Source organism: Silene latifolia, chromosome 2 (genome assembly GCF_048544455.1).
Source record: "Silene latifolia isolate original U9 population chromosome 2, ASM4854445v1, whole genome shotgun sequence".
Classification (NCBI taxonomy): Eukaryota; Viridiplantae; Streptophyta; class Magnoliopsida; order Caryophyllales; family Caryophyllaceae; genus Silene; species Silene latifolia.
Window position 1 is genome coordinate 73,213,871 of NC_133527.1, and position 14,196 is coordinate 73,228,066.

Here is a 14,196-nt window from a genome sequence, read left to right on the forward strand (position 1 = left end):
TACTACACGGTTCTGTTTCGACCCATGTCTTTAAAAAAAAAAAAAAAGTGTTTATTGTTTATGCATAATTCCAACTCCACTGTTTAGAAGATTCATTCGCGTTTTCAAAATGATAAGCCACGTAAAATCTTAACAAGTCGTTATTTAATAGTAATTTTTGCAAGTTGCCCCATTTTCTGTCTAATTGCTGTAAAGTTTTGTTCCAACCAACTGAGTTGTAAAATTTGTTATAAATAAATTCCTTAAGCTTTGCAATTGATTCTCTTTCCTATGATTAGTTAATTCATTATATTTCTTAAAAACGATAATAGCTTCCAAAATAGCTAAGCGGTTATTTAATTATGAATTTTGAAAGTTGTTGCATGATGTTTGATTGTTGAAATTGTAAGTTATGTGAGTTTCATATAAAAGTTTAATCAAATATGAATTATGTGATGTAACCATGTAATACTCTGATATGAATTCTGTAGCATGAACGATAGGCATATGATATGAGTATGAACCTTGTTATATGATAATATAATCTTATTTGTTTCGGTGGGTTTTATGTAAAGTAGTCTCAATTATACAAACGCTATTACATTGCTTGAATTTTGCCTAGCGTCTTTCTCTAAACCTGATTTACAGAAATATGGATTTTACTTCTATGATATGATTACTGATATGAAATATTTTAATTCGTCAAGTATGAACTATGAGTTAGTTGATTGTCTACATTGATGTAAACGTGTTAAATTGATGTCAAAGCATCCAAGTATTTGTTACCTTGATTTTGTGTAATGCGTAGCATGAAATGGACAAGTGTGTTTTGTTGCTTGAAAGGTCGAATGCTAGTTGCCAGTATAGAGTAATTAGCTTATCAGATGATTTGTGTCTATTGTTTCAGTAATCTTCTTAAACATTGGACGTGGAATTTTATAATGGGGTTACGGGGACGTAACCATGTTTTAAGGAGGATAGGATTGTAAAATCTTGATGGTTTACGATCCGGCTAAGCAAAGATGTTATGATTGGCTGACTGAGAATTGACCATGCATGGAGTCTGCTGTTTTAATTTGTTATTATTCGGTCAATGTTGTGATTCTTTAAGTGCCACATACTTCTGTCGTATGTTCAACTTTGGGGACAAAGTTTCTTAAGGGGGATAGAATATAACACTTCGCGTTTTAGAGCTTATGTATATGTACTACTTGTGTTTGTCTTATGCTTGTGGATGTTTGGTTATCATTACGGGGTGGCGAACTTCGGGACGAAGTTCATTTTAAGGAGGGAAGACTGTAATACCCCGTATTTTATATAATCGATTAAACGGATATTATTATATACTAGTTATTATACATTTTATATTGGTTGCATCGTAATATCGTGAATGTTATTAAGTCGGGTTTATACCGTATATGTTGAGTCGGGCTACATCAGATTTTGTCATTTGGGTCAAGAATCGTATCACCCATTTACCCATCTACATTTACCCAACGACCATACCCGTTTAACCCATTTGCCTTACCCGGAACATGTAACCACCATTTACCCTAAACCTAATCTAAGAGCCGCTCTCCCTCTCCCCTCTTTTCATTTTATCATTCATAAAACCATTTCTAAACCTAGAGAAAGGGAGAGGAAGAAGAATTGTCGAGCCTTTCATTTGATTGAAGATTTCTCATCGATTCCAACCTAATTCGATTTCCCTGTTTGTAAGTCGATTTCATTCCATTGTTTATACTGTTTTAAATGTTCGTCTTCAAAAAGTTTGAAAAGAGAGTCCTGTTTATTTGATGTCTAGTTTATGCATATAAAATCTCGTAGTCAAATTCTTTATGGTTGGTCCTAGGTGATTTATTTATTAACATGTCGCTGAAAAGTCCGCGAATCTGATTTGGTTGTGGAAAATGATTTGAAACCCTAATTTTTATGTCGATTCAGTTATGAGGCTTCTTCATACACCATATTTGTATAGTCTAGATGATAATAGGATTTGGAATTACTGCAAAATAATGTTTTAAACTCGTTTTATGAATCAATACTTTTTATGCGACGGTTTCTGTCAGTTTTTGGAAATCAGTCTAAAAACCCTTGATAAGTTTGGAATTTGAGAGAAACACGTTAGATATAATTTGTAGCTAAGACTCATGGGGTTCCAATCCAATTAGCCTTGTATCAATTTGATTTTTCTGGAATTAGTTATGTATTTTATTCCGAGTCTGTCATGTGCTGGAAAATCAGGAAAAATCGTGTTTGTTCTTTAAGTTGATATTCCTATTAAGTTATGATGAGTCTAGGTTATGTGCATGATTATTTGATTGAGTAGGTTGTAATTATACATAATTATGTTATGTAGGTGATGGATATGTGAAGGATCATAATTGATTGCTTGTGTGCTTGGATTGCGAAAAGGTAGGGAAATACACTTGACTTATTATCGTTGTTGTTGAATTGTGTTGACTTGTTTGTGTTTCATATGACCAAACTGTGAACGTTGACTTGATTCGTGGTTGTTGATTCATGTTATGATTCATATCGTGGAATGTGCTTGACTGAATTGATCGTATTGAGTATATTATCACAACATTCGAGAACCTAAGCATGATTCTATGATTTACCGTTCAATGATATACATATTGTGTTGCATTAATTTCTTGAGCATTCATATGCATTGGAGATGGAGGATGTTGTGGTGATGTGGTGTGGTGATGATGATGTTGTGATAAGGCCCAAAGTGCGGGTTCTGCAGAGACTTGCCCTGGTGTCCTCAAATGCAAAGTCGGCGATCGGCTACGGTCGATATATAGTCTACCGGAGATCGGTATGGCTGGGTTGTACGGGTTATGAGATATGAGTTGAGATGGAGGTGGAGGTGACGGAGGAGCATGTATATCATATTTTGTTGTTTCATTGTGTTCCCTACTCAACCTCGTGGTTGACCCTGTGTAATCGTGAACACCTGTGATGATCCAAATATTGGGGAGCAGAATTGACAGGTTTATGAGATGGGATGGGAGCTTGATGGGCGTGAGACACTGGATCAGAAGACTTAGTAGCTAGATCATGATTTAGAAGACTTTCACTTTCATTTATGTTACTTCTTTGTAATTTGATGTAAAAGAGGTTTTGTAAAAATTAAGTTAAAGAAATTATATAATTCGCCTTGGAGTTTAATTTGTTATTCACTACCTCGGGAAACCGAGATGGTAACAGTTCGGTTTATTAGGGAATGTCTTGCTAAAGGCTCCTTCATAAATCGGGGTGTTACATGCATCCACCTAATTTCCACTATAAATACCCCATTAGTCTAATTAGAAGAGGAGGTTCTTCTTATCAATAATTAGAGTAGTTAATATCAATCAAATCTCTCTTTAGTATTGTAATCAACAATTAATCAAGTTCTAATACAAGTTTTATTTCCTTAATCTCTCTTTTGTTCATCCTTTATTTTGGGTAATTGAAGATTATTTGGGTTATTATTGAGAGATTCACAACCTCTCAATCAAGCATCAAGTACTTCTTTTATTCTTTGCTTTATTATTGGAATCATTAGTAGGTATAATTCTCTTAATCCCTTTTTAATTATTGTTAATTACTTTCATTTATTCATCATGTTTCCTTTTGTTGGTATGATTGACAACCTTGCTAGCATGATCAACATGATAATGAGTGAGTAGTGACCTAGCTAGGGTTAATGGGTAATTAGGGGAAACCAACATGGGGAATGATTCATGCTTAAATTAATATGCTTTCATGGTTTATTTGCTTGCTTGTTTTGATCTCAACTCATGCACATGTTATGTTTGATGAAATGTGAGCCTATGAATCCTTGCATTTTTTTACCCATCACCTATCTTTTCAATGAGACTTGTAAGACATAAACCAACTCGAGTCTCATTAGACCATTCATGTTGTTGAGTAGGGAAGACTAAGTCGACTTGTAGGTGTTGTACAATCTAATCGATTCGGCTCCGGGACCCAAACTTTCCTAGGATTGTAAGATATAACCCAACTCAATCCATCACAACAATAATTGCTTGCTTATAATTTGAGAACATGTTTGTATGATCAATTCCCATGATTCCCCTATGACCCCATGACACCCTAGTGCTTTTTATCAATTGTTTACAACCCTTTTAATTCATCTTGCTTATTTACTTCCATTGCTATTTAGTTTAGTGACCTTCTACATCAACCCAATTTGTGACACCCCTAAGACACCACTAGTTTCAATAGAAATCTCATCTCAATTCCCGTCCCTTGGGATCCGACCTTTACTTGCCTCTTTACTAATTGTAGAGTTGTTTGTGAAGCTATAAATTGTGTTTTGATTCGGACGTGACCCAACGACAACATCTATTAAATTGTGAACACGAAACGGACCGATCAAAAATGGCGCCGTTGCCGGGGACGGTGTTAACTTGATTTAGATTTTGTTATATTGTTATTAGTGTTGTCTTTCTTTGCCTTGGGGAAGTAAAACTCCTCAAGGTTTGTTCTAATTGTTTTCGAGTTGTTTGATATTTTGCATGTCTAGAAGGTCACAAGGTGATTTGTTACCTTTTGACCGTGAAATTGAAAGGACCTTGACAAACAATAGGAGATTTGCTAGGAGGAATTTGAGAGGTATTAATGAGGTAGTGGATATTCAACCAACTATTGAGTTCATCAACCCTTTTGCAAGAGAAGGTGAGGAGAACACAACACAAGATACCCCACAAAATCAACCTACAATCCCTAAATTTTCATCACATTCCGTACCCACCGAGGAGAACCTACCCAATGGTACTCCCACACCACAACATTTGACCGGAAATTTTATTGCCAAATCCGCCTTTATCCAATTAGTCGAAAGGAGCCAATTTGGGGGGATGCCTAGTGAAGACCCTCATTCTCATATGGAAACCTTTTGTGACTATTGTGATGCGATTTCTCAAACCGGTGTGACTCAAGACCAAATTCGATGGGTCTTATTTCCTTTTTCTCTAATCGGCACCGCGAAACAATGGTTGAAGGGCCTTGATAAGGCCACTCTCAGAATAGATTCTTGGAAGAAGTTGGCTCTAGCTTTCTACAAAAAGTTCTACCCACCGGAAAAGACTAACATGCTAAGAGCTCAAATTACGGGTTTTAAGCAAAGGGATGAAGAATCTTTGTATGAAGCTTAGGAGCGGTTCAAGGGAATTTGTCGCTCATGTCCTCACCATGGACTTAGCGAGTGGTTCTTGGTACAATAATTTTGGAACGGTTTATTTGAAGATTCAAGGAACATTCTCAACATGGGATCAAATGGAATGTTCACCGAAGTTGATGACAATCAAACATGGAACAAGATTGAGGAAATGGCGGTCCATAACTCACAATATAGTAGACCTCGCAAGGCTACTAGAGGAGGAAGGCATGAAGTGGACTCCGTTACTCAATTGGGTGCTCAACTTAGTGCTCACATTGACACAACCAATTTGAAGTTTGAACAAGCTATGGCTAGACTTGAAGAAGCCTCAAAATCACCAAAGCATCATGTTAATGCCATGACGGCATCCTCATCAATCCCAAGTGGGATATGTGAGAATTGTGGAACTTTGGGACATGACCAAGGTGAATGTAGGGGAACAAATGAACAAGTGAATGCTTTCCAAGCATACAAGAGTGGTACCCCTTATTCCAACTATTACAATGAAAACACCAAGTTTCATCCAAATCTCTCATAAAAAAGCCAAAATGTTCAAAACCCTCAAACAACATACACCCCACCTCCCATGAGAAACCAAAATCAAAGACTCTTTTTCAACCACAACCAAGGTTACCAAAACCAAAATCCATACAATAACCAAAATGACCAAAGTTTTGATGTTCAAAAAGCGGTCCTCCAAATGCAAAAGAATCAACAAGAGTTTTTCACTCAAATGCAAAAAGATAGCCAAGCAAAAGAAACCACCATCAACAACATTCTAGCTCACACCAAGATGTTGGAAACACAATTGACTCAACTAGCATCTTCAAGCTCACAAAGACAAAAGGGGCAATTACCACCTCAAAGTAATCCCCCAAGGCATGAAACGTTAGTGCCATTCACTTGAGAAGTGGTACAAGGTATGAAGCACCGAAGAAGCAAGTTGAGGATGAAGTTGTGGAAGCTAGTGATAAGGAAGAAATTGTGCAAAACTCCAAAGATGGAGAATCATCAAAAGAAGAGATTTCAAAGAAAAATAAAGACAAGGTCAAGGAGAAGGAGCCCATTGTGATTAGACTTCCTTTTCCAAGTCGTCAAGCCAAGCCCAAATTTGATGACCAACTTGGAAAGTTTATGGAGATTGTGAAGAATTTGGAAGTCTCAATTCCTTTCACGGAATTAATCAATCACGTGCCGGCCTATGCGAAATACATGAAAAACATCCTCACAAAGAAGAAATCGATCCGGAAACTTGAGACTGTCACCTTCACTAAGGTGAGTAGTGCAATACTTCAAGGGAGTTCACCTCCAAAACTAAAGGATCCGGGAAGCTTCTCAATACCGTGTACCATTGGCGACACCACGATCAACAAAGCCTTATGTGATCTAGGGGCTAGTGTGAGTGTTATGCCGTACTTGGTGAGTAAAAGGTTGGGGATGGGAGAGCTTAAATGCACCAATATCACACTCCAAATGGCCGATAGAGCAACAAAGACACCATTAGGGATATGGGAAGATGTCCCCGTGCGAATTGGGAAGTTTTTCATCCCGGTGGACTTTTTCATTGTTGATATGGAGGAAGATTCCAACATTCCAATCATTCTAGGAAGACCCTTATTACACACCGCGGGTGCGGTGGTTGATGTAAAACATGGTGAGCTCACTCTAGAAGTGGGAGATGAGAGTATAACTTTTAATCTTGACAAGACTATGAGAGCTCCCCGTTTACATGAACCGTGTTTTATGATCGATCATTATAGTCGGAAGGATGAAAGGAAGAAGTCGGAACTCCAATGGAAGAAGAAAATTGAAGATGCTCCGTTCAAAGAGCAAGTGAATTGTGACAAAGAGAGCTTGCAAGGCTCATCAAAGACAAGCGATGAAGAAGATGGCCTCATTGGCCAAGAAAAGGAATTGGGAAAGTTGTCTCCATCAAATCAAGAGATTTTCAATGATCAACTTAATGAAGTATGTGGTCTTTGGGACGACGAATTTGAAGGGATTTTTAATCCCTACATTGGTAATGCCATCGATTAAGACCGACAACAAGGGCCAAGGTCTATTGAAGACCTCTATCATGATAATGAACAAGCATTTGATTACTTTTTCAAGGTGTTGAGCAACATCAACAACACCTTGAACATGCCCCCTTGACATCTCATCAAGAATGAGAGTTTGGTGGAGTCCTCCCTAAATCACCATTTGTAAATATTTCTAACTCCCTAACTTGCATTTCAATTCTTGTATTGCATTTTTGTTATTTTTGGATTTTTTATACTTTGATCAAGATAATTATCATGTTTGAGAGAAGTGAAGGAGGAACTAATAATTTCAATTAATGTGTAGTGCTTTAGCTTAGTGTGGGGATGGCAATTGCCTAGGCTAACCATGCCTTAGTAGTGCCCCCACAATGAAGAACACAAGATATGAAGAAGAATGGAAGAATGACAAGGGATATGCATTGTACACGGATTGAACTGAATCCGGGTACAAAGGGGTAGAATCCGAGCGGATTCAGGAGAATCCGCCCGTTTTCAAGCAATCCGGACGTATTGAGTAGAAGACGCACGTCCTGAAATGAGCTGAACTTTTGATATTTTTGACTGTCAGCGAATCCGGGCGCCCTGCATCCTAATCCGCCCGTCTTCAAAAATCCGCCCGTCCTGAAGGGGAGACGCCCGTCTTCTTGGCTGAAGAAAACAAGAAAAATCCCTGGACTGGAATCCGCCCGTTTTCTACAGAAGACGCCCGTCCCGTGTTTGCAAATCCGAGCATCTTCACTAAAAGACGCTTGTCTTTAGGCGAGTTTTCCCCAACCCAGAAAAGGCAGAATCCGCCTGTCCCGAGCAGAATCCGCCCGTCTTGCCCCTGCAGTTCAAAATTTTCGGGTTTTATAAACCCCCTCCCACATTCATTTCTTCATTCCTTCATTCATAACACTACTCAAAACCCTCAAAACCCTCATCCTCTCCATCACAAAAACAAAATTCCTCAACAACATTCACCAAAATCAAATCAAAACATCCTTTTAACAACAAATCAATCACTCCTTTTTCAACAAAAATCAAAACCAAGCACAAAATCTTCAACCTTTGAGTCGATTTTTGAATTCATAAAGGCAAAGCCTTTCATCTTTAAATCGATTTGGGCGTACTAGAATTGAAGATTTTTCACTCTTTCTTGGTTAATTCATCAATGGCAAGGACTAAGGGAGCAACAAAGGCAACAAAGGCAAAGATGCTTTCATTAAGGGAAAAGACTCTTCAAGCAAAGAAAGCATTGGCTATGGTGGTAGCAAACCCAAACTTGGAAGTGCAACAACAACAACAACCTCCCATGGGAGCAACAACATCTACTACTCCGGAAATTGATCAACTTGCAAACTATCCGGAGGTAATTTTCATTTCCAAATCCCATAGGGACACTTTTGCCAAGTTTGCTAGAAAATCATTTCAATCCACCAAGTTTATTTGTGAAGATACCTTAGAAAAATTGGGTGTCCTTGAGCAAACTAGAGCCTTTTTCAAAGCCATGGGGTTGGAGAAATTGTTTGAATCAAAAGAATTGACATACCCCTCCCTTACCTTAGAATTTTTGAGTTCTTTGAAAGTTAACAAGGTTGAGACCATGGAGACCATCGAGTTTCGTCTAGCTAATGTTAGTAGGCGCATCTCCTTTGAGGAAATGGGTAAAGCTTTGGGTCTTAGTGATTCTCCGAGTTATTTTAAGAATGTTGGCAAATATGACTCCGACCCTCTTTGGGAGGCGATTTCCGGAAGGAAATTTGAAGACTTTCATGCGAGTCGTGCTCTTTTAGTCCACCATCCGGGCATAAGAGTAGGGCACAAGGTCGTAGGGAACACCATCAATGCAAGAAAAGACACCAACCATTTCACCAAACTCGATTTTGTTCTTCTTGAGTCGGCTTTGAACGTTGGTAGGAAATTCACCAAGCCTTTTAACTTTCTAAGGCTCTTGGTGGATAGATGGTTAAATATTGATTGTGGGAAGAAAGGCACTACCATTATTGTGAATGGAGGCCTAGTCACTATCCTAGCTAAATACTTTGATCCAAACTTCAACAAAGATAACAAGTATGAGGCGAAAGAAGGTGGTCATCTCGTTGATTTGCATACTATGATACACAAGTACAAGTGGGTTGCCCATAACCCTCTTGACACCAAGTATGGATGGCTCACTAGTGAGGCTAGTTCTTTCACTTTGCCTTCAAAGATTTGTCGATTGAGTGTCCACCGGACCAATTATCTACTTCCCCTTTCAAAAGAGGCCGAGTATATTATCCAACAACAAAAGGGTGAACTTGAAATACCCTCCTCTTCCATTATCACACCACCTTACCCTTTTGAGTACCAAGAGTTCAAGCCGGAAGGTGTTGAAGCAAGAAATGATTATTTGACTCTTCTCATGCAAGCAATGCACAAGCAAGCCTTTGAGGATCGGAAAAATGCTTACTTAGCTCAATATCCACCCCTCTTACACTTAGCTAGGCAAGGACTACTTGACCCATCATGTCCTTTGCCTAGTTGGGCGGATAAGGAAGTCCTATTTCCGAGTGCATCTAGGGTTGTTCCGGGTGATAATGAGGTTGTTGGTAATGAAGAAGTTGATGATAACATTAATGAGGAAGCAAGTGAAGAAGGAGAAGAGGATGATGAGCAAGGTGAAGAACAAGGTGAAGAAGCAAGTGAAGAGGGAAGTGGCAATGAGACCACTTCTAATGAGGATGATGATGATAGTGATGATATGATGGAAGATTAGCAAGCTTTGGAGGCTCCTACCCTCTCAAGGTTTGTCTATTTCTCTCTTTGTTCTATTTATTTATTTTTCTTGATCATTGTTGGAGTAGTCCTAGCACCATTGAGGACTCACACCTCGGTACTTTTGAGGTGTTCTCATTTTATTGTTCCCACCTTTCAAAATCCAAAATGACAAATTAGTTTCATGCATTGCATAGTGTGTGCATGAACTACACCCATCCTTGGACATTAGCAATAATGTCTAGTTCGGTTTGGGGAAGTTAATGCATACACAACGGGAGGTAATCTAAATTATCCTCTCCGTCATAAACAAAAACCATGCATCATGTAGTATAGATTAGTGTAGATTGCATTTAGTGTAGAAATCATGCATCATATTTGCATAATTTCCCATCATTTTGGCCATTGAGGACAATGCCCATATTAGTGTGGGGATGGGGAATTCAGATGGACTATCCCCCTTCGGTCTGATAGCTGCTCTTTCTATGCTCAACTCGTGCGTTTCCCACGGCAAGTTCCTGGTGGGTCGGGCTTATAGCCTCTTCCGCCATTGCAGGCCTAAGCTCAGATGGACTATCCCCCTTCGGTCTGATAGCATCCTTCCAAAACACCGCATTTGTGTTATCCAAGCTGTGCAGCACCAGCTTGCTACTGTTGACAATATCAACAGGCGGGGTCTTATGCTTGTCAATAGATGTTGCCTTTGTATGGCTGCCCAAGAGTCACATCGACATTTGTTTTTCAGATGCTCCTTCTCTCAACAGGTTAGACGTAACATGTTAGCTTGGCTTGGGGTTTCGGGCTCGAGCTCTGACATTGATATTAAAAATTACCTATACAAAATCAGTGCGGGGAACAAATGTAACAGTTGGAGGAATATTCTATCGGGTTGTAGTGCCGCGGGTATGGTCTACGCCATCTGGGAGGAGAGGAACAATCGTCTTTTTGGAGAAGTACAAGCTACACCGGAGATAGTCGCGTCTAAGCTCCAAAGTATTTTGAAAATCCGCCTTTCTGATAACCAGCATCCTCGGATTAGACAGTGGTTAGACTTTACAAATTAATTTGTATGTTGTGATTAGCGGAACTTTATTGCTCCCTCGGTCATTAGTGTTTTTGTAAGATGCCTTCTCATTTCTTTTTTTCCCTATATGGACGAATACAAATGAGTTTAACTTTCTTGCAAAAAAAAAAACAAATAATTTAATTTTTAAATTAAATAAAAACACTAAATAACATCAAATACTAAAAATTCACATGTATCATTTCGCTCCATTGTGCCCTCTCCGTCACCATACTCTCCTGAAGCCCCAGAAATCTCATATCTTGCTCTATCACTCTCAACCATGTCTGTCTCGGTCTTCCTCTACCTCTAGGGACCTTTTCTGTTCTCCAAGTCTTCAATCTCCTAACTTATGCGTTCATAGGTCACCTTCTCACAAGGCCAAACCATCTTAGTCGATTTTCCATCATCTTGTCCTCTATTGGCGGCACTTTTACCTTTTTCCTAATCACCTCATTCCTTAATCGATCATTCCTTGTATGTCCGCACATCCATCTCAACATACGCATCTCCGCCACACTCATCTTTTGAATGTGACAATGTTTCATGGCCAATTAAATTAATTTACAATTCCTTTGTAAATATAATAACCAATTACCTCTACCTCAAAAATACAAAACCTCGACTAATTTAATAAATTAAATCTTATTTAATCACATTACAATAAGATATAAAATTTCATTAGTCAATCATCGCGAAATTGAATAATAAACTTGCGTTGACTCGAGTTCTAAACTCGACCTCAACCAACTCACACAACCAAATATATATGTGTTGGAATATGTGTCCTCAACAATAGTGCGATCACATGTTTAAATCTCATATTAAGAATACGTAAGGGATGATTCATTTATATAGTCAACTGATCATCATTAATCTGTAATGATTGGCTAACTAGAGTTTGACATTACTGTCGTTTGACGGTGGTGATCAGTTGATCCCTAAAGGTCACACCTAAAGGACGATTCCCTTAATAGACAAATTGATTAATTATATGACGATACAGGTTAATCAATTCCTTAAAATTGAACAATTCATTTGTGAGAGAGAATATTTATATCTTATTGTAATGGGATTAAATATGATTTATTTTAGAAATTGAAATACTTTATTACTAAAATTGTTTATTGTTTGTGAAACAATTGAGATAAGAATGAATGGTTGATTATAATTATAAGATGTTGTGAATTATAATTAAATGACCCATTTTATTTATGTGATCAAGTATCACTAGTCAATTTGTTGTATCTAATTTAATTAATTCATAGAATGATATTTATTTGATAAATATGCATTAAATTAAATAATATCATGTAACATACAACATGTGACATATTGTGTGACAATTGACAAATTAACAAAATAAAATGGTAGTTCATTTTATATGGGTTGGACCGAAATGGAGGGAGTCATGGTGGTATGTGGTTAATTATTTTATGAGATAAAGTAATATGTAATCATTCCTATACATACTAGCCTTGCACCTACTCTAATTGTCTTACACATCTATAATATTGAGAAGACAAAAAGAAAAGAGAAGATGCTCTCTTTTGGCCTCTTCCTACCCGGCCTCTTCCTCCTCCTAATGAGAATTTTGTTCTCATTTTTACACTACTCATTCATTCAAACACAACACATGCAAAGTTGTTCATTATTCTCTCCTACTTCTCTCTAAACAAGTTTTAGAATACAAGAATTTGTTCATCCATTCTAATATCATTTTAAGGTTACTAGTGTAGTAATAATAACAATATTATAATACATTTTAAGGGTACTAGTGTATTAATCTAGTTAATTAGTATACTAGTTTAAGGGATTAGTTTTGGGTGCAATCAAAGGAGAATCTCTACTTTGGGATTTTTGGATGATCATCCAACATTTTAAGCTCAAGAACAAATAAGGAAGGTGACCTTATTTGTGCCCATTATTTCGAACCATCCTACAATGTAAGGGACGTTGTTTTTCTTATAAATCTCTTATTTTGTTATGCATGCACTAGATCTAAAGAACAAATATTAAGAAGTTAATTAGTTCACTATTAGAAGAGTCCAATAATAGGTAATTAAACCTAACAATATGTATATTATTTATACATATATATAACTAAAAGGGACTGATCAACCTGTATCAAATACATTTGATCAGAAATATTTGGGTTTCATCCTATAGGTGTGACCTCAAGGGATCAACTGATCACCACCGTCAAACGACAGTAACGTCAAACTCTAGTCAGCCAATCGTTACTGATAAATGTTGATCAATTGACTATATAATGCATCATCCCTTATGTATTCTTATTATGAGATTTAAATATGTGATCGCACTATTGTTGAGGACACATACTCCAACAACGAGTACCTTGACCGTTGGATTTTTGTCTATTGTTAAGATTAGACTCACCTCTTAGACTTGTTATTCGTGGGATATCTTTTCCCCCTCAATTTTGCTAGACTTGGTTTGTAATAACCTAAGTTTGCTTATCGTTGTTTTCGTTTCATTTTGTTAGTGACTCCCGCATGTTAGACTTTAACTAATAATAAGAATCTTTTAAAATTTTATAATTTCTGCTTAAATTTATTATTTATATTTTCCGCATTATCGCGGGGTGTCACAGTTGGTATCAGAGCCTATGTTGCTCCCGACGCACACACGTGTACCCCGAATTTAAATTTGAACTTGACCTTAAATAATAAATAACAGATGGGTAGAAATAAGGACCTAAATTGGTAGTCTCTTTGTGTATGCCTTGTGGTAGGTTCTAATACGTTTGTTGATTGTCAATTAATGATTTTTGTGCCCTTGGATCAATAATCGTGAGCGTACATATGTGGCGATCAAGACTTGGTGCCTATTGCCGAAAATTGAAGGTTTGTTCAACCTTTGGAAGAATGCTTTACTTCCTCGAAGATATTCCTTGTTCTCGTGTACCTTGCCTTGTTCTTTTACTTCTTGATGTTATTTATCTTCGAAACTCTCTTTTATTTTACCTTAGAGGCTAGTTTGGTACCCATCCGACCTATCCCTTGTTTCATGTTTATCCTTCCATAACATCTTGTATATAGACCTCTTTCTCTTGAAGAATGTTGCTACCATTCCCGAAGATTCTTCCCTCTCTTGGAGTACCTTGTCTTATCCTTTGATCCATGTGCTTCTTCACTTTGCGAAACTGTAACACCCCCATTTTTTAGGAGCCTTTAGCT

General features: G+C 37.6%; 1 protein-coding gene and 1 non-coding gene across 2 annotated transcripts; one reads left to right on the forward strand and one right to left on the reverse strand.

Moving 5' to 3' along the window:
- Window positions 1-5,087: 5,087 nt before the first annotated feature.
- On the reverse strand, window positions 5,088-5,194 carry LOC141644489 (small nucleolar RNA R71). Its single transcript, XR_012544104.1, has one exon. It is a non-coding gene; the product is annotated as a small nucleolar RNA R71 (small nucleolar RNA).
- A 5,173-nt stretch (window positions 5,195-10,367) lies between these two features.
- Window positions 10,368-10,997, forward strand: LOC141640965 (uncharacterized). Its single transcript, XM_074449644.1, has one exon. It carries the CDS (start codon window positions 10,368-10,370, stop codon window positions 10,995-10,997), a length of 630 nt encoding a protein of 209 aa, XP_074305745.1.
- The last annotated feature ends 3,199 nt before the right edge of the window (window positions 10,998-14,196 follow it).